The following is an 18,715-nucleotide window of genomic DNA, read 5'->3' as shown; positions in this document are numbered from 1 at the left end:
GGGCAACAGCTTGAGAAAGTATAGAAGTCTAGAGCTGAAATGAAACTAACTGCTTTTGAAGTGAAAACAATGCAAAATCATACTAAGGCTCTCTGGTAACTACAGCCATTCACATGCTTCAGGTTAAAACTGCCAAGATGCTTTCGCATTAGAACAAATCTTCATGACCCAATGCTGCACAGAATTCCTGGTGCTCATAAAAATACTCAGGAATCTCCCATTACCCTCAAGAAGAGAAAGGAACCAAACAGAAATCATTGAAATGAGTGGGTAGCTGCTTAAAGTAGCCAAATAAACATGTCAAAAAAAGACTGATAAAGGAAATGGCCTGAGAAAATTTGAGAATATCAAAAAGCTACCCTGACTTCTGTCCTGGTCCCAAACAGTCAGGTGTCTCCTGTCAGGGGTAACTGGATGTTCCTCTCAGCTCTGAGGATGTTCCTCTCAGCTCATATTGAGTGTCCCTTGCAAGAGAAGCCTCAGTCAGGATAACCCAGGTGCTAAAACTAACAGGGATCCTCTTCTGTTGTCCCCAAATGCCCAAATAGTTATTGGGGAAAGCTTTGTTGCCAGTCCTGCTCTGTGCTCATTAACACACAGCAAAATCATTTCAATGGGATAAAGATTTTCCCAAAATGCCAAGAAGCTAAAACGATCTCCCAAAATACATGAGATTAAAGTTCAGTTTTCTGCTCTGGTCTCATTACCAGCCAACTTTTTACCTCCCTCCTAGTGCATTCTTGCAGTCTTGTGCTCTGTCAGTGCACGGTTTTCTCTCCCTGTACTGGTTTAACTGAAAGCAAGTTAATTTTCTTCATGCAGTTAGAAACTTTTCTTTTTCATAGCTAGCATGGTTGTTGTTTGGATTCGGTTTGAGAATAACAAGGTAACACCCTGGAACACTTTCCAGTGTCTTTGAGTTGGAACAAAGAGAATATAAGAGCTTACTGTTACCTTAGTTGTTGTCTGAGAACCAAGGTCTCTGAGCTCTCTGCCTACAGATTGGAAGCAGCTGCATAGATAGGGCAGAGCTTGGCTGACATCCAGACTGATCAATAAGAATATTCCATGTCATTAGTGTCATGCTTCATACTGGCTAGGGAGACAGAGACCTGTTCTGGTTCTGCTCCATTGCGACTGAGTTCCATTCAGGAGTTTTCCTTTAGCTCAGCCTTTTGCCACCCTGCTGTTCAGCAGAAGCCTCTGGGCCTTTTTGTCTTTTTCTGTCTTCCCCCAGGATCAGCTGTTCAGAACCAGGGTGCTCTCCTCTTGGGAGTGGCTACCCAGCACAGACAGAGTTCTTGAGGAATTGCACTGAGTATCTTTTATTTTATATTCTGTTTTCGATTTTATATATACAAGTAGTAGTAGTAGTTATATATTAGTGTTATTTTGTTATTTTATTAAACTGTGTTAATCCATGAGTTTCTCCCTTCCCTTTCGATTCTCTCATGTATTTGGGATGGGGGGTGGTGAGTGAGAGAGCAGATATCATGGTTAGATTTCTAATGTGGGTTAAACCGCAACAGTCCCGCAGAATGGCTTAAGCTTACTTCCATTTGTGGATTACTGCTTATGAGTCACACAGGTCTGTTCTTAATGCAGAAGGACCGGTGAGCTCTGCAACAATCTGCTTCAAAAGGTCAGCAATATCTTAAGGCAAATCCTCCTGTAAACATAAGATTGTCTGACCTTCAGTGGATAGGAAGGTCTGTTAGTCCTCATTTCAGGTCAGCTACTTACATGGGACAAAAACACGGAAAAAAAAAAAAAAAGAAGAATAGAAATACAAGAAGAATAGAAAGAATATAAATAGAAGAATATAAAAGAGAAGCAACACAGACCTTTAGGTCCCAGAAAAAACAAAAAGGACAAATATCCTCTGTGCTTTTTGAAAACAGTTCTCTTTCCTCACATTTTCTTGTTCCGACTCTTCTTACCCTGCAAGGGTAGCCCCTCTTTGCACCAGCAATGGAAAAGTGCACTTTCAACTTGTTCTCCAGTGCTTTTTAACTTACGTTTAGTATTAAATCAAGGTAAGCCTGAAACTTGGCCGTTTTATTATGCAGAATCAGATATTATTTAAGCTAAACATCAAGGATTAAGGAAATTTCTTCTATCTCATTGACATTTAAATAAGAAAATGTCACAGCTATCAAGAGAAGCAACACTGCTTGGCCCTTCAGTAGGATTAGGCAGTCAGAAAGATCTCACAAAACTAAAATTTGCTTTCATTAACAGTAAAAGCCTCTCATGGTCCTGGTCTGCTGAAAATTTAGCCTAACTCAGTCTGCTAAATACTACTCATAGTCAGAAATCAAGGACCATATTTTCTGTTTTCTTACAAGATAGCTTAATAGATAACATGGAGTTTTTAGGAGTTGTTTTCTTTAAAAAATAATGATGTTTTGGACTTCTTCAAGTACTGTGACCAATTGGCTTTATATTCATGCACTAGATTTGTCTGTGTGCATGCATAGAGAGGAAGAATGTATGTTTATTTGTTTGTCTGTGTATATGGGAGGAAAATAATGTGTGCACACACAGACACATAAGCCTAGATGTAACAAAAGATGGTCTAGACTTACTCAACACAATTGAATTTTAAAACCTTACTCAAGTATCTTTATTTACTTCAAACTAGCTCTTTTTATACAGAATCAATATTTCCATAACACTGACCTCTGGATATTTGTTCTTCGTATTATGGTAGCACAGATGAGGTTCCAGCCTACTTATCATGTATAGTAACATTTAAACAAGCAAAACCAATCAGTTACCAACACAAAGAGTTTATACTTAATTCACCGGCCTGTTGAGATGGCTGAAATGGTTAAGTATAGACCCCATATCTCCATGGTTTTAAGAGGTACTCACCTGATCAGATGCATAGGCCACCAGCCTGCCCATGATGTCAGCTTCTGTTAGCTCAGGCTTCTCCGACTGCACCCGTCTGATGGTTTTTGTCCTTGCAGCAAGCAGTGAAATCAAGGTGGCCTCACTTGCACTTCCCTGTAGGACAAATTGAAGGACGGTTCAAAAGGAAGATATTCCAGAAGAAAGGCAACATTTTCTTCTGTATGAACCTGCAAAGTTGTTAGCAGAAACTACATAGGAGAAAACATGCAATCTCATGTTTCTTAAGGATACATGTGACAGCAAGGGAAGAATGTTTGATCTTGGTCTCCTTGATGCCTCTGTCTGCTCTCTTTAATCTCTGTGCTTGCTCAGTTTAGGCAACAGCTTTGCAGTCAGTGCCAGAAACCTGAACTCACAGACTAAAACATGTGTGAAAAGGCTCTCAAGACAGCAATTAATCATTTGTTAACCAGTAACCATGGCAGAGTAACTATTGATTTCTGTTACTCTGGATTTCCGCACAGTTAACTTCCATCAGAATCTGACTGTCAGCTCTCATTTCTGTAAGCATTACCAATTGAAAGAATAAATCTTATCAGCAACTGCTAACCTAAAGATACATAAATCCTGTCAGCAATTACTAACCCAAGGATATGTAAATCAGTGGACAAGTTTTGGGTCAGTCTGCTCCTTTAACAAAGATAAGAGTGATTTGAAGAACTCCTTATGAGGAGCTCCTGTCCTTCCAGTTTGAACATCCTGGAAGCTGCACAATTAGTTGAGTTTGTTTAACATATATCTTGTAAGCTGTCAGATAGAGTGTCATTTAGATGACCTTTGCTCACTATAAGCTCACTATAATACAAAAATTTGCACCCACAAGAGCAAAGACCCCTGCCCAAGTGAAGACCCTAACCCATGAGCATGCATACTAGAAGAAAATGATTGTGTAACCATATGTAAATTACTCACCAGTACTGGAAAAAGCCATATAAACCTGGGGCGGTACTAACCAAAATCAGAAGTATAAATAATGTAAATTCTGTGAAGGTATGCTAGCTTTGTGGTTTTATCACCTAGCACACAACATTGTGCAATCTCATAATAAAACAATATCTCGACTCTTTGTGTATATTTAGCTGCTTGCACACCAGGCAAAGAACCCTGCTTTTGGGACATTTTCTGGCAACCCAGAAGGGACATGCTGACTGCCTTGCCTGGTTCGTCTTCACACGTTTGCTGGGGAGCAGGACACTGTCTGGACTCCAGCACACACCGAGGGTGTTTGATCGGGGACTCCAGTGGTTCCAGCTCCACCTCAGTGCGCTAAGCAACACAAATGAGCAATGCCATAGAGATATCGACAACAGAGAGTAACGAGTAGGATCGGTGAGTAAGAAAATTTCTTTCTGGTTTTTGGATTCTCTATATAGCTCTGCATAGGACATTCCATTAAAGAATCACAGCAGGTACTTGAGCTTCTACATATAGATGGGAGGGAAGATATAAGTATTCTGTGTTCTGGCTTTTGGATTGTGTGTTCTCTCTTCCTAAGTAGCCGAGTGTATGAAGTTTTGGCTAAAGAAATCTTTCCTAGGAAACATGGGCTCAACTTCCTCCAACAATATATCACTTTGTAACAATGGCAGAGTAACTGTTGATTTCTGTTACTTGGGATTTCCTCACATTTGACTTCGATCAGAATCTGACTGTCAACTCTCATTTCTGTCAAGTAACATGCAAAATTATAACACTTATTTAATATTTAGAGTTACCCTGGGCAGGTCAATTATTGTGGCTAAAAGAGAAAAAAAAAACAAAACAAAACACTGGAAAGGCAAAAAAGCTATGATCAAATATGGCTAACTGTATTTCAGAGTCTTAGTTATGTGTGTTTTCTTCAACAAAAACACACAGGTGAAATGAATAGTCACACACTATTTCTAAATTGCACTTTGACTCACAAAATATGAGTTTCAATTGTGTCTTTGATACTTTGTGACAAGAAAGAGAGACATTTTTTGTATCAATTGATCTGTAAATTTCACAAGAGAATACAAGTTCCTGCAAATTCTTTTTATGTTTTTCCTCTAGAAAAGGCAGATGGAATATGCTCTAAGATGCTCTTTTACACTATAAGGAACAATTTGTACACACGTGTTCATAAATTTCAATGGTTTTGGGTGTTCATATACAAGATCAACTTTTTAGGTACTTTCAAAGTTGAATAACTGTCATGTGAATCTCCCTCTGCCAGGCACATAACACTGCAATGAACAGTTGCTTATATTAATAAGTATGTCTCAGAAATATCGCCCGCATCAACAAGCTAAATTTCATAGAATGTGCTGAGTTGGAAGGGACCCACAAGGACTGTTGAGTCCAACTCCTGTCCCTGCACAGGACAACCCCACAGTTCACACTATGTGTCTGAGGGTGTTGTTCAGTCTCTTCTTGAACACTGTCAGGCTTGAGGCTGTGGCAGCTCCCTGGGGAGCCTGTTCCAGTGCTCCACCACTCTCTGGGGAAAGAAGAACCTTTTCCTAATGTCCAACCTAAACCTCCCTTCCTCCTGCCATTCCCTTGGGTACTGTTATTGGCCACCAAAGAGAAGAGATGGGTGCCTACCCTTCCTCCTCCTCTTGTGAGGAAGCTGTAGACCACAATGAAGTCTCCCCTTAGTCTCGACAATTTGGAGTGATGTTTCTTTTCCTATACCAAAATGCTATCCTCCCTCTGTTGAAAACCTGTATATACTCACTAATTACAGCAAACGTTTAAATATTTGGCAAGTCTTATTTCTCTCTCATGTGGGCCTGATCCTACAGATTTCATACATGAGAATGATCCCAGTGAAGTCATATTTTCTCCTAATACTGCAGTGACCCCAGCTTTTTATATGAGACAAAGCTGACCTCACACATGTCGATGTCTCAACAGTGAGTGAACTCAATGCAGCTGAAATTCAACAGCGTCATGAACAAAGTAATTAGGAAAAATGATAGTCATTTAAAAAAATGCATTGCTGTGACAAACGTATTTTGTCTGCCTTTCCCATGGTGTGGGACTTGAGGACTGTAGACCCCAGGGTCTACATCAGAGCACAAAGACAAGCTAGAGACAGTTTTGTGCATTTTTTATAGCTACTGCTGCTGCATACAGCATTATGGCAACTGAGGCAAATGGTAGAGGTATAGAATGATATAGCAAAACAAACATCCCTCTTGAGTCGAGTAAGGTAGAGCTTTCTTGTGGAGGCAAGGGGTGAAGGAAATTCTGTCCATTAACTACAGAAAAGATAATTTGGTAGTCTCCCACTTTAATCTTATTCTGCATATGGTCTGTAGCCAGATACTCAGAATACTCATCAGAATATTGAGAAATCATGCCTGGCTGTAGTTCTCGAAACTCATGATGCAAGAGTATATGCACAGAATAATATTCATCTTACACATAAAGAACTTCCAAGATCTGATTCATCTCACTGTATCTATCTCAAAAGTTAAATATCTGAGATTACATAATTGTTTAAGGTTCTTGGTATTCAGTGCAGAGAGATAAGCATATCCAAAATGCAATAATTCCATCTATTTTGAGCTAATATTCTAGACTGAGATAAATGGTTCTTCTAAATGTACCTTCTTGTATGTGCAACTTTATCTGACAAAATGTGAGAGGAATCTCACACAGTGTAAGTTTCCTGACAAGAAACTTCTCTCATCATGTTCATGTTAGTAAAACAATTTCCACCATGCTCAGCACAAGATTATCTAAGTAACAGTGAAAAAATTACCTGTGCTTCCTGACAGTCCAGTGACTAGAATATAATGACTCAGGTCCTGGGTGTCCAGCAAGTGTGAGGAATGTTTTACAGCAAAGAACATCTCTTCTGTGAAGCTGGGATTTTTTTCCTGTTTTGTTTTGTTTTGTTTTCCAAGCAGTATATAACCTTCTAAAGAACTCTACATAATCAGAAGAACTGTATAATGGCCATATACTCTCAGACAATGTTGCCTGAAATAATCCCCTTTCCAGCAGTTCAACAGCTGACAATACTTTTCATTTGTGCAAACCACTGGAACTTATTGAGATGCTCATATAGGTTTTCAGGTAAGCTGTATGTCCTCATAATAAAGTTGGGCAAAATAAAGCCTGTGTGCAAGATCTAAATCCATCTTGTGTCAGGCAAATCACTCAAAACAACCTTTTAAACCTGTTTTTTTCACACGAAAGATTTCTCTATCACCTTTGCATTTAACATGTGAGAAACAACACTCATTAATAGTTTTATTACAATATATCTTTAAGAGGATACATAAAATCTTTCAAAGATATATGGAGAAAATGGGGTTATTCTTTTTTTTTTTTTTTTTTTTTCTTGTAATGATAAGGCCCTGTAAAAGTGGTAGAGTATTTCCAGGACATGTAAGAAATATGCATATTGAAGCAATGCATGCAAATTGAGAAAATTAAATGGCTGTAGGAAATACCAAAGGTTAAGGCATCAATTTGAGATCTGGAAATTTAAGCTTCTATTTTGGAGACTGCCTGGCTGGGTGGGAAAATGACCTAGAACAGCCTCAGTCTTCTGAGGAGAGCCACAAGATGTCCTGGGATCCTGGCTGTTCACCCAGGCTGGTGCACAGTTCATATATGTGACAGTTCTTGTAGGAATTTCCTCACACAGACATAAAGATGAATAAGAAAGGGCCTGTTGCCTCCTGATCCAGAGCTGGGACACAACCTAAAGGCTGCTTGGCTATCTGACAAGAAAGATGCATCAGCAATGGCTTTTGCCAGGCCCAAGATAGACTGAGTCTCATTTTGTTTCATCCTTAAAATAATTTTCTTTGTAGAACAATAAAACAGTTTAATATTTGAAGGAGGTACACTTTTCAGCAGCTTGTCTAGAATGAACAACAAGACACAAGCTTCAAGAAGAAAGTTGGTTTCTCACTTATTTTTAAAAGCTGTTTTTTCTCCTCTTAAATGCTGTATTCTACGTTAAGTGAAGGATGATGATACCTTTCCTTTTACCGCAAGCAAACAAAGGTTGCCATGGCAAGCAGGCTCAAGAAGTGGAAGAAATAGCAGCAAGAGCTGATGTTCATGTCCACCAGCGCTCTGAACTGAAATTTTCTTTCATCTTTTGCCATTTTCAAGTGTCATCCTGCACACAACAACATGTGCTTCATAGTGACATAGGCTTTCAAATGTAATTAAGAGCCAATTTTCATAGGCTCGGTTTTACCATTATAATTACTTGGTATTTACCAAGAGAATGACTGTTACTATCACATGCTCATGTTGTCTTTGCCTCACGCTCTCTTATTTGTGTTGGCCTCTTATGACCAGACTCCAGAGATTACCAAAGGAGAACAGAACAACTGCTTAAAATTCAGCCTTTTTCATAGTAAATATCTATTGTAGTTAGATTAAAAGCTGTGACCAGAGTCTGCAGAAAGACCATGTGCTAGTGGAGCTATGGTTGATAAACATAGCTTCATTATGCATGCAAGCTTTTCCATTGATGATATATTCATTATCCTACTGATAATCTGTTCAGATATGGTAGGCATTCATTAAGCACTGAACATCAAAGTTTGGGCACTATGTTCTATTTCAGATTCTCCACCATAGTCTGAAAGTTGCATTATCTACTGATAGAAATGTTTGGGTCCTAATTTTAAACAGCTCTTTATTTTATTTTAATATTCCAATATTTTATTTTGTTATAGAAGAAAAACTTCATAAAATAGTTTCCACTTCTTTGACAAAGATTGATAGACTCCCGATCACATTCTCTTACTTCTACTAATAGAAGATTCTCTCCTATGTTCTTATTCATTACTTGATCTCTGACACTTTTTTTTTCTGAAGAAAAGGAAGTCTGTTTTAGAAACTGACTGAAGTAAACAACTGAACATGTCTAAGGTGGCTTCATGGAAGCCTTTGTAACCACTATTCTGAATGCTGTACTCAAAACCCTCAGATATATTTCTAGTTAATAAGCTTTTATTTCTTTTCAGACATGAAACATTGCTGCACATTGTTGGTATGAGCTCACTTCATTTGTTTAACAAATGAAAGTTTTCATCCTACATCATTTTAAACATTAAGATTTTAATTTTAAGCCCAAATTGTGCTGTTAAGTTGGGCTACTAACAATTCTTCACAGAGTGTTTCATAATTCAGCTGCTCTGAAAAGAAAACCATTACTTTCATCAATGATCCTACCTACCTATGAACACTCTCGCAGAGCATCAATCTTTCTGAAAATCTGAAAGGAACCCATGTGGCAGAAAAAAACACCTTTCCTCTATTAGTGTCTTGGTATTAAGGGTTTACAGAATCCTCCAATCTACGAACTCATCCTGTATTGTTTTTTTCATTTCTCCCCTTACCTGAATGACGACTCCATCTTGGCCACCCTTCTCAGTTAAAAATTCTTCAGGCAAATTAATCATCTTCCCTAGCCAATCCATCATGACAGTCTCCAGCTCTGTGCAAGCTGGACTTGCAGCCTGTGTTGAAAAAAAGAACAGAGGGAGTAACCTCACTAGACCATGAAGAGACAAGATCCACAAGAGCAAGAACTTTCTGTCTTTTGACTATAGAGGAAGAGACTAGCTGACTAACTTTTACCAGCTCCATTAGGGACCTGAAGACCATTTTGTGCGTGTTGTTTCTAATAGTTACTAAAAAAACCATCGAACTGGGCCTCACATAGAAGCATGACTATCAAATGTCAAAGCTAGGATTTGCGTCTTGTGTATTTTTTTTTACATCAAGTACCAAGATCTTTTGAGAAGAGCCAATCTCATATGAACATGGGGTTTTAAACGCAGTTTTCTATTCATCCAGGTGGTAAGAGAAGTTAAAACACCAGGTGACAGGCAACAAGTCATACTGCTTAATGAATTAGTAGTAAGTTTGCACAGCTATCACTAATTCTAAATGCTGGTGATTTCTCAAAGGCAAAATTTCTAAGAGGTGATACCTTTTAATACTGGAATCCTTAGGGTGTCTATATGAAAACACTTAATTAGTCAAGGCAATTTTACCTATAAAAATAGTCCTGTGACTTCACTGTTACCTATTAATAATTTATTTGAAGAATGTTACTGACATGCTTAGAATCTTGGCATGGTGAAGCACCGTTACCACATAGCAGTACATACCCTAGTAAACTTACCCAAGAGAAGCCCACACATCCTATTCCTCCACACAACATATCTGCAAGAAGAGCTGGGAAGGAAGAGGTTGAGGGGAAGTAGGCAAAAAAGTAGGGACTGTGCCAGTGAGTCACCTGTATTAAGGGAAAAATTGGTTTTTTTAACTAATGCAGGAAGCAGAAACAAATTGTTACAAAATCAGAAGAGATTAGAGGTTTGGACCAGTTAACAGTTCTATACTCCCTGGCTGTAACACAGGATGTCATTTTTCAGAAAATCTTGCCTTGCTTATTCTCAATTTTTTATCTATCTTTTAGTCAGAGTTCTTCACCCTACCTCCCAACAGTGCCAAAAACAGAGTTCTCTAGTTGTCTGCCTAGAAGACAAGAATTACATGTGCAGTGGCAACGTGACTTTCTGTGCACAGCACTGTTCTTGAACCTCTGCTTTCAGTGACTCTGGTGTTTTGTTCTTTCATCTCTGTCATGAGACTGACTTAGCAAGGATGTCTTCAGTGCAGCTGAGGTCCATGGAACTCTCTTGGCCACACTCTGGAGTTATTTGCTAAAATTCAGGCACTGAGTCTGGCCAAATCAGCCTCTACAAGACAGCACTCCAGGAACACCTTATTGTGGCCTTTTGGTATGTAAAAGGGGCCTATTAGAAAGATGGGGACAGACTTTTTAGCAGGTCTTGATGTGATAAGACAAGGGGTAATGGTTTTAAACTAAGGGAGGGGAGATTCAGGCTAGACATGAGGAAGACATTTTTTACAATGAGAGTGGTGAAACACTGGAACAGGTTGCCCAGGGATGTGGTAGATGCCCCATCCCTGGAAATATTCAAGGCCAGGCTGGACGGGGCTCTGAGAAACCTGGTCTAGTGGAGGATTCCCCTGCTTACTGTAGGCAGGTTGGACTAAATGACTTTCGAAGGCGCCTTCCAACCAAAACTATTCAATGATTCTATAATTCTATGATGCTATGACATGTTCCATGCTTAAGGGAAACTGTCTTAACTCTTGTACACATGATGGATCAGATATCACTTTCTCTGTTGTTGTATACCATCTACAATATTTTGGATTTCTCATATGAAACCAGCTCCTATGCACTACAATTTTCCACTAAGCTAGCCCTGTACCTAGTATGTTCAAGATTTCAATTTAAACAGTAAATAGCTTCAAACCTACTAAAATCAGGTATCTGAAGACAAGACACTGTGAACTTTTTAGCTGTAGCTCTTGTAACTGGCCAGGATCTCTTTCTTTGCTGCAACAAAGTTTTAGAGAAATTGTGTAGACTTTCACTGACGTGCATAATGAGCCAGACCTGCCACTGCTCATCTCCCCAGTCCTAATCCTCTGTGATCTGTAAGGCTTGTGACATTCATCTTGGGTTAATCAAGTTAAACTGCCTACTTCCTGGGAGCCATTTGTTTGATGAAACACAGCAGATTCCCATTGCACCACTCACACAAAGCAAAAAAGCCAAAAGCCCTAGGGCAAGTGCAGCTGCAGTTCTTCCTCCTGCCTCCTCTTCCCCTTTGCTTGAAGCAGCTGTAAAATTCTTTTATATTCATTTATTTTGCCATGTTGGAACAGACACAGTCAAATATTGCAAATAACATGACATGATTAATGCTTGTTTTTTCAACCCTCTGCCGACAAACTGTGGTACACAAGTGTCTTGGGGTCAGTAATTACCACTCTAATGCTACTCAGAAACATTTTATTTCCCAGATTTCTGGTAAGAATGTCTGTCTTTCTGTGTCTTGCTTAGTCTAAGCAAGAGTCTATCACACACTAAGGACAGGCACTTCAGCTGAAAGGTCACAGATTAATGGATCCAATGTGAGGAAAATTAGCATCTTCAGTACTGCTATTTGTAGTCATGACTAAATTTGGTCATTTGGGGTTCTAAAAAAGGAGAAGATTTATTTCAAGAGAACAAAGCAAGTCTGATGGAGAAAGGTGATATTTTTATTTGCAGATCCCTTCCATTTTGGCTTCCTAATGTGGTGATGAGAGTTCAGCAGCTGTGGAGTGGAGTCCTGTTCTTGGGCCCCAAATATATGAAAGACATGGACCTGTTGGAACGAGACCGGAGGAGGGCTACGAAGATGATCAGGAGGCTGGAGCACTTCTCATATGAAGACAAGCTGAGAGAGTTGGGATTGTTCAGCCTGGAGAAGAGAAGGCTGAGGCCTTATAGCAGCCTTCCAGTACCCAAAGGGGGCCTACAAGAAAGCTGGAGAGGGACTTTTACAAGGGTGTGTAGCGATAGGACACATGACATGGGACACGGCAACCCTGACTGTACATACAGACTGGGGGACAAGAGGCTGGAAAGCAGCTCCACAGAGAAGGGTCTGGGGGTTCTGGTCAATGGCAAGTTGAACATGAACCAACAGTGTGCCCTGGCAGCCAAGAGAGCCACCCCTGTCCTGGGGTGCATCAAGCACAGCATTGCCAGCCGGGCGAGGGAGGTGATTGTCCCACTCTGCTCTGCACTGGTGCGGCCTCACCTGGAGCACTGTGTGCAGTTCTGGGCACCACAGGATAAAAAGGGTATAAAGCTGTTGCAGAGTGTCTAGAAGAGAGCAACAAGGTTGATGAAGTGTTTGGTGAGGAAGCCCTATGAGGAGCTGCTAAAGTCACTTGGTTTGTTCAGCCTGGAGAACATGAGACTAAGAGGAGACCTCATCACAGTCTACAGCTTCCTCACAAGGGGAGGAGGAGGGTCAGGCACAGAACTCTTCTCTTTAGTGACCAATGACAGAACCCAGGGGAATGGCAGGAAGACGTGACAGGTGAGGTTTAGGTTGGACATTAGGAAAAGGTTCTTTCCCCGGAGAGTGGTGGAGCACTGGAACAGTGTCCCCAGGGAGGTGTCACGGCCCCAAGCCCGAGAGTGTTCAAGAAAAGACTGGACCATACCCTCAGACACATGGTGTGAACTGTGGGGTTGTGCTTTGCAGGGACAGAAGTTGAACTCAATGATTCTTGTAGGTCCTTTCCAACTCAGGACATTCTATGATTCTCGGAGGCAATGGCTTTAAACTGAAAGAGGGTAGATTTATATCAGATAGAAGGAAGAAATTCTTCACCATGTGGGTGGTGAGGCACTGGAACAGGCTGCCAAGAAAAGTTGTGAATGCCCCATCCCTGGAATTGTTCAAGGCCAGGATGGATGGAGTTTGAGCAGCCTGGTCTAGTGAAAGGTGTCCCTGCCCATGGCAGTGGGTTTGGAACTAGATAATCTTTAATATCCCTTGCAACTCAAACTATTTTATGGTTGTCCCTGTAGCTAATTTCAAAAGTCCCTGTGGCAGTTGCACTCTTCCCCCCTCTAAGAACTGCTATGGCAGTTGCACTTGCCCCCTCTGAGAACTGCTGTGGCAGTTGTACATCCCTTTCTCCTTCAATGGGGCAGTTAATGGCTCTTTTGTGGGACCCTGAGTCGGTTAGACGGGGTCGTTATCAGAGTAGGGGGGTGCAGAGAAGCCAAAAAGCTTCTGGAATGCCCGCAGCCAGATCTGATCAGACTACAAAATGGGGTTCCCGCCGAAGATTCCATTTGTGTGATCTTCTTGGAGCTGCGGGTCTTCCAAGCCGAGAGTCCTCCCCTTAGACTGGGACACCGTCTAAGGAAACTTCTCGGGACTGGAAGTCCCTTACCTCCTCGTTTGGGTGAGTGATAATCTATGTCCTTGCCACATCAGGCAAGTGTAATTCCTTGCCAAACTCAGGCAAGTGTAAGTCCTTGTCTAGCCAGTGTAATCCTTGCTGGACAGGCAAGTGTAGTCCTTGATAGACAAGCAAGTGTAAGTCCTTGCCTAATTCAGGTGAGTGTAGTATCCTGGAGTCAGAGAGGTTTGGCTTTGTTTCTTGAGAGTGCGTGCATGCGCACTGTGGATCCCCATTATTCTTATTTTGCTGCACCCCAATAATCTCCTCAACTGATATATGAACCTGTATTTTATGTTACTGGAGCGCTAACTAATTGTATAAACCCTTTTTTGGTCAGCTTATTTGCTGTACTTTTTTGGCAAGAATAAAGTCTGTTTTGGACCTCATTGTCTGCCTAAAACTGACTCTGGGGTGCCTCTATGACAGTACCTAAAACCAACTATAAATCATTTTAAAGGTCTCTCAACCAAACATGAACAAGTCCTTCTATGCTACATTCTTCTATGCTCCTTGCCTCCATGTGTTTGTGCAGTACCGTCATTTTCACACTTCAGTTTCAGTAAGCACAATTAAAATAGGTGGTCAACAGACAAAGCTGTTTGTGCAGCGCTATGCACAGAAGAGGTTCAGAAACATTGCTAAGGTTAGTGTACGTGGTCTCTGCTGTGATGGTGACACTCCCCAGGGCACATCACAGGTCTCAACCCAGACTAAGCTCTTGAGGCTTTGCAGCTCTTCAGGGTCTGTGTCACCATGTAAAGGAGCAGCATAAGGAGATCAGCAGATAGTGTAGTATCAGAGAAGACAACAAGGAGTTTGAGTACATCTTCCCTGAGACTTAACACAAGGTAGCTCAGAAACAAGAGCCTGAACCCTGAAATATACCAAAAGAGAGGCAATCAGAGTCTCTTCTTATTCAGTTGGAAAATGCAGTCCTGTGATAGTGAAGGACGAACCTTGCAACTATGGCACTAGAAAGAAGGCTTCTGCTCCACCTGCAACTTTCAGAACTGCAGCTACAGAATAGGTTCAGTGTCCTGGTAGCAGATGGGCTGGGAGCCCCACTGTGTCTTGTGAAACACTCAAGCAACCCAAGTGTTGATCCTGGTGTTGACAACAGGGATCTAGATTTTAAGACCAGTGGGACCCTCTTTGAGGATCAACTGCTAGGAAGAGAGAGGTTCCCCTGAACAACTGGGACAAAGAATATTTGTAGACAGGCTGACTAACCTGTTAAGGACAGCTTCAAACTATGAATGATGTGAAAAGGAAATGAAAACCAACAGTCAAGACAGGAAGGCAGACTGAGTTGGTAAGCAAAAGGTGAAGGGTGATGTGGACTAGAAAGATCCTGAAAACAAGATAGGGCTAAAGCAGACCCACCCCAGGTGTATGCACATAAATAAGGAAGTGCTGAGAGGACAGCATTATAGAGGGAAGCTCTCATATCTTTCCCAGGAAATCAGCACAAGTGAGTGCCTCTCTGAAGCACCTGTATGCTACAGCATGACACACACAGAACAAACAGCTGGAGGCCAGTCGTATGCCCTAGGAATCAGTACCCTGGCGTATCTTTTTAATGTATACAAACACCTAATGGGAAGCTGTAATGAAGATGAAGCCAGATTCTTTTCAGTGGTATCCAGTGACAAGAAAAGAAGAAATGTATACAAATTGAAATACAGAAAATCCCACTTAAACATAAGAAAAAGCTTGCTTTTTTTTTTACTGTGAAGGTGGTCAAAGTTTGAAACAGGAAAACAGAGAGATTGTGAAGACTGCATCCTTGGAGAAATTCAACACCCAATTCAACAAGGTACTGAGCAACTTGCTGTAACTGCCTCTGCTCAGAGCCATGGGGTGAATTAATCTCTACAAATGCCATCCAAGCTCTACTAAGCTATGACCTTCTGGTTGTGTGCTCATGTGAGTCTTCAGTATTTAGCAGAAACAACACAGGGATTTATGTCCTTCTGCTCTTTGTGTCACAAACACTAATATTTCACAAGAGCAAAAGATTGGATAGAACATTTCTTCTTCAGATTGTATCAATTTGTAAAAGTAAATTTTTTGCAGAACAGGTAAATATCAAGGAAAAACCAATTTAGTTGAAAGAGAACATCATATGTTGATGACTTAACTGGAATTGAATGTCTCACTTTCTATACGCAAATCATTCATTTCTTATTTTTTAATATGTTATTATTTTATTGAATGTTATCAAGTGTTCAAAACAAAGTGTTTTCTGTTCTACTTCACAAAAAAAAAAAAAATTGATCAGTGTTTTCATTCAATGAAAAAGGAAAGGCAACCATACTTGGGAGCAGCAATGCAAGTGTTTGCGTGAGTTAGACATAATTCATTAATGTAGTCTACATTGTTTTAATTCTCCAAAGGAGAGATTACATTTACTAATAATCCAGTCCTCTGCGAGCTGTTTACAGGCATTAGAATACAAGCATATATTTAGAATAAAGAATGTATATCATGAGTGGAAAACAAAGAAAGATTCAGAAATGGATACATACCAGACACTGTGTTTTACACTTTCTGTCTAACACTGTCTATCCAAGGACTAATCTTTGGTAGTGGCTGTCTGCCTTAAAAGGTATTAGAAGAAGCTGACATTTAGGAGAGTAAGTCAACAGAACAAGTATTGGGAAGAATCCTTTCTAGTCAGCTCTGCAATAAAAAGTCTCCAAAGAGAATTTTAACATTTAAAGATCAGCTTGAAGGAACATATGAGGCAGATCAGACTGATACGAATCCCATTCTATAAAATATTTACTGTGCTTTGCAAGTCACAAAAAAAACCCGACATGAAACTGAAAGTTATGAAGCTTTGCATTAAACAATTCAAGGGAAGAAATTGAATTATTTCCAAAAACAAGCTTTGCATGAAGCAAAAGAATGATTTGATAATTTCTATCAAGAACAGAAAACATTAGTTCTGTAAAGTGTTAGATCATATTGAATTATGGATGTAAAGCAGACTCCTGCCTTTGCAAAGCTAGTCAGTGTGGGCACTTATTTTCATAAGGTCCAGCTGCACAGGCTTCAATCTACACTTTCCTTAAAGTCTTTGAACACCTAAATGCAGTGTTGAACATTGCACTCCAGATATATTTTTCTTACCCCTGGCATAATGATCTTCTCAATGTCTTTAAAGACATCCTCAAAGCTCTCAGGATCCTGGGGCGCACAGTCTGGAATGAGGGGCCTTAGATATCCTGGTTCCACATCTGGGAAGACCTGTCTTTTATCTATGTTCTCCAGGTAATCTGCAATATAGTCCACCATCTCCTTCCCGCTCTTGCGGAACTCTGCAGCATCCATGGGTATCCCAGTATAGGAAAACCCTAAGAAAAAAAAAAAGGGGGAAAAAAAAAAAGGTCACTTTAAGTGCTGCATGTAAGGCCAATGCCCATACAGTGTTGCATTTGCATTCTACAGTGTTGTATTTGCATTCTGCTCCACTTCAGAATTACTTGGACATGGTACAGAATTAAGTCACACTGTTAGATATTTGATGTCTGGGTCCTAATGTAGATTAGACTAATACAGAAAGGCTGAATCTTTCAGCGGAAGAGGCGCGCTGATGAAGATTCAGAAATGACAAGTTTAATCCCTACTGCTGCTGCTTGACACAAGGATGCGGCACCGTTATGTGGCACATAATCAGCCTGCTCCTGCCTTACGAAGAAGAGGTCTAAGGAAATAGCAACCTGTGTGTCTCTGTTAGAATCAAGAATAGCAAGCTATAATAACCACAGCTATCACAGTGATCCACTGTGCTGCCCTGTCATTTTATCTCCTTCTTGCCTCCCTTCTTGCCTCAAAATTTAGCTTCTTTACTCTTTTTCTGTAAATGCACATGCTGTACCATTTATAAAACCTTATTTCTTACTGAGGTTTAAATTAGAATCCACTTAGAGTTGATCTGTAGCGAATTCTGCAGGAGGATGTGAGGAAGCTTCGTCTGGGGCTGTCCCTATTTCCAAGATGCTGGACTGGAGCTGTAAGTGTCCTTTGAGCTCGGCAGAGACTGAGCACACCCAAGCAATGTTTAGCTCAGCTGACATGAGCTGGACTTTGCCTGAAAAGTGCTTTGCAAACTTAAATCCATATTGCTGGGGTGCCTGCTCCTGCCACCCTGGCCCTCCCAGCTTCTTTAATGTATGTGCCTTTGAATTTTGAGAGCTCAGTGAATACAAGGCTGAGGCCACAGTGACTGAAAAGCATCCAAGAATTTTTATACACTCAGATCGAGTGAGTGATATTGTTCCTGGGGTCTAGTAAGAAAACTGACAAGTGAAACAAGGATTCTTACTGCTTGTGTAAAGAATTACTATACTTAGTTCACACACCTTCAGATCTTCGCTTTGAGCAGAGTGTGAATATTGTGTTATTAAAAAGTAATTTCTTAGATATCAGTTATTTGTGCTAAGGATTTCTAACTAAGGACATCATCTCGAGAAAAAAAGAGACCCTTCTAGGCTTCATCATATTTAAGTTAGTACTGCCACATGACCAAAGAAAGACATAATTGATAAACACCATCCTAGAGGCATTGCTGCTGCAAACAAAATAGAGAATCTGGAATTTGTGTGGAGTGTCTGCAGCTGCTATTTAAGAAGGAAGGGTGCTGCTGTAGGTTAGGAACCACTGGGAAAGCAGGGATCTACACAGGAGGGACTTCTAGATTCCCAGAGAAAAGCTGTTCTTGTTGCTGTTTTGTCAGATTTATATTACTCTATTTCACCATGATGTTTATTTGGCACTCTCTATGTCTTTCAGAAAGGGGAATTAGGGCCTTTCTCTGATGTTGTTGCTAAGTTGCCAGAAACACATTACCAAGAGTCATTATGGGCCTCAGAGGGTTCTGGTGGGCAGCGTTGTGTGTCTTCTCCCCTTTGAAAGACTGTGTTTAAGCAAGCAGATTTGCTGATTTTAGTTAACCTCTAACGAACTTTCAGTTCAGCTTCATCCA

At 40.5% G+C, this 18,715-nt stretch overlaps 1 protein-coding gene across 1 annotated transcript in view; it reads right to left on the bottom strand.

Annotated features, from left to right (window-relative positions):
* LOC308037742 (aromatic-L-amino-acid decarboxylase-like) overlaps positions 1 to 17,323 on the bottom strand; it is a gene marked incomplete at its 3' end in the record, with an annotated part of 43,007 nt that extends 25,684 nt beyond the window's left edge. The window contains exons 1-4 of the mRNA XM_080339738.1: positions 16,861 to 17,323; positions 10,055 to 10,168; positions 9,264 to 9,383; positions 2,878 to 3,012 (exon numbers count right to left, since the gene is read on the bottom strand). Of these exons, the coding sequence (XP_080195864.1) occupies positions 2,878 to 3,012; positions 9,264 to 9,383; positions 10,055 to 10,168; positions 16,861 to 17,061 (570 nt within the window). The 5' untranslated portion in view covers positions 17,062 to 17,323. The remainder of the gene's footprint in view (positions 1 to 2,877; positions 3,013 to 9,263; positions 9,384 to 10,054; positions 10,169 to 16,860) is intronic.
* Between the last annotated feature and the right edge of the window lie 1,392 nt (positions 17,324 to 18,715).

The sequence above is a fragment of the Nesoenas mayeri genome (genome assembly GCF_963082525.1).
Source record: "Nesoenas mayeri genome assembly, chromosome: 2".
Classification (NCBI taxonomy): domain Eukaryota; kingdom Metazoa; phylum Chordata; class Aves; order Columbiformes; family Columbidae; genus Nesoenas; species Nesoenas mayeri.
Note: the sequence above shows the minus strand (reverse complement) of the source record. Positions and strands in the feature narration are given on the sequence as shown.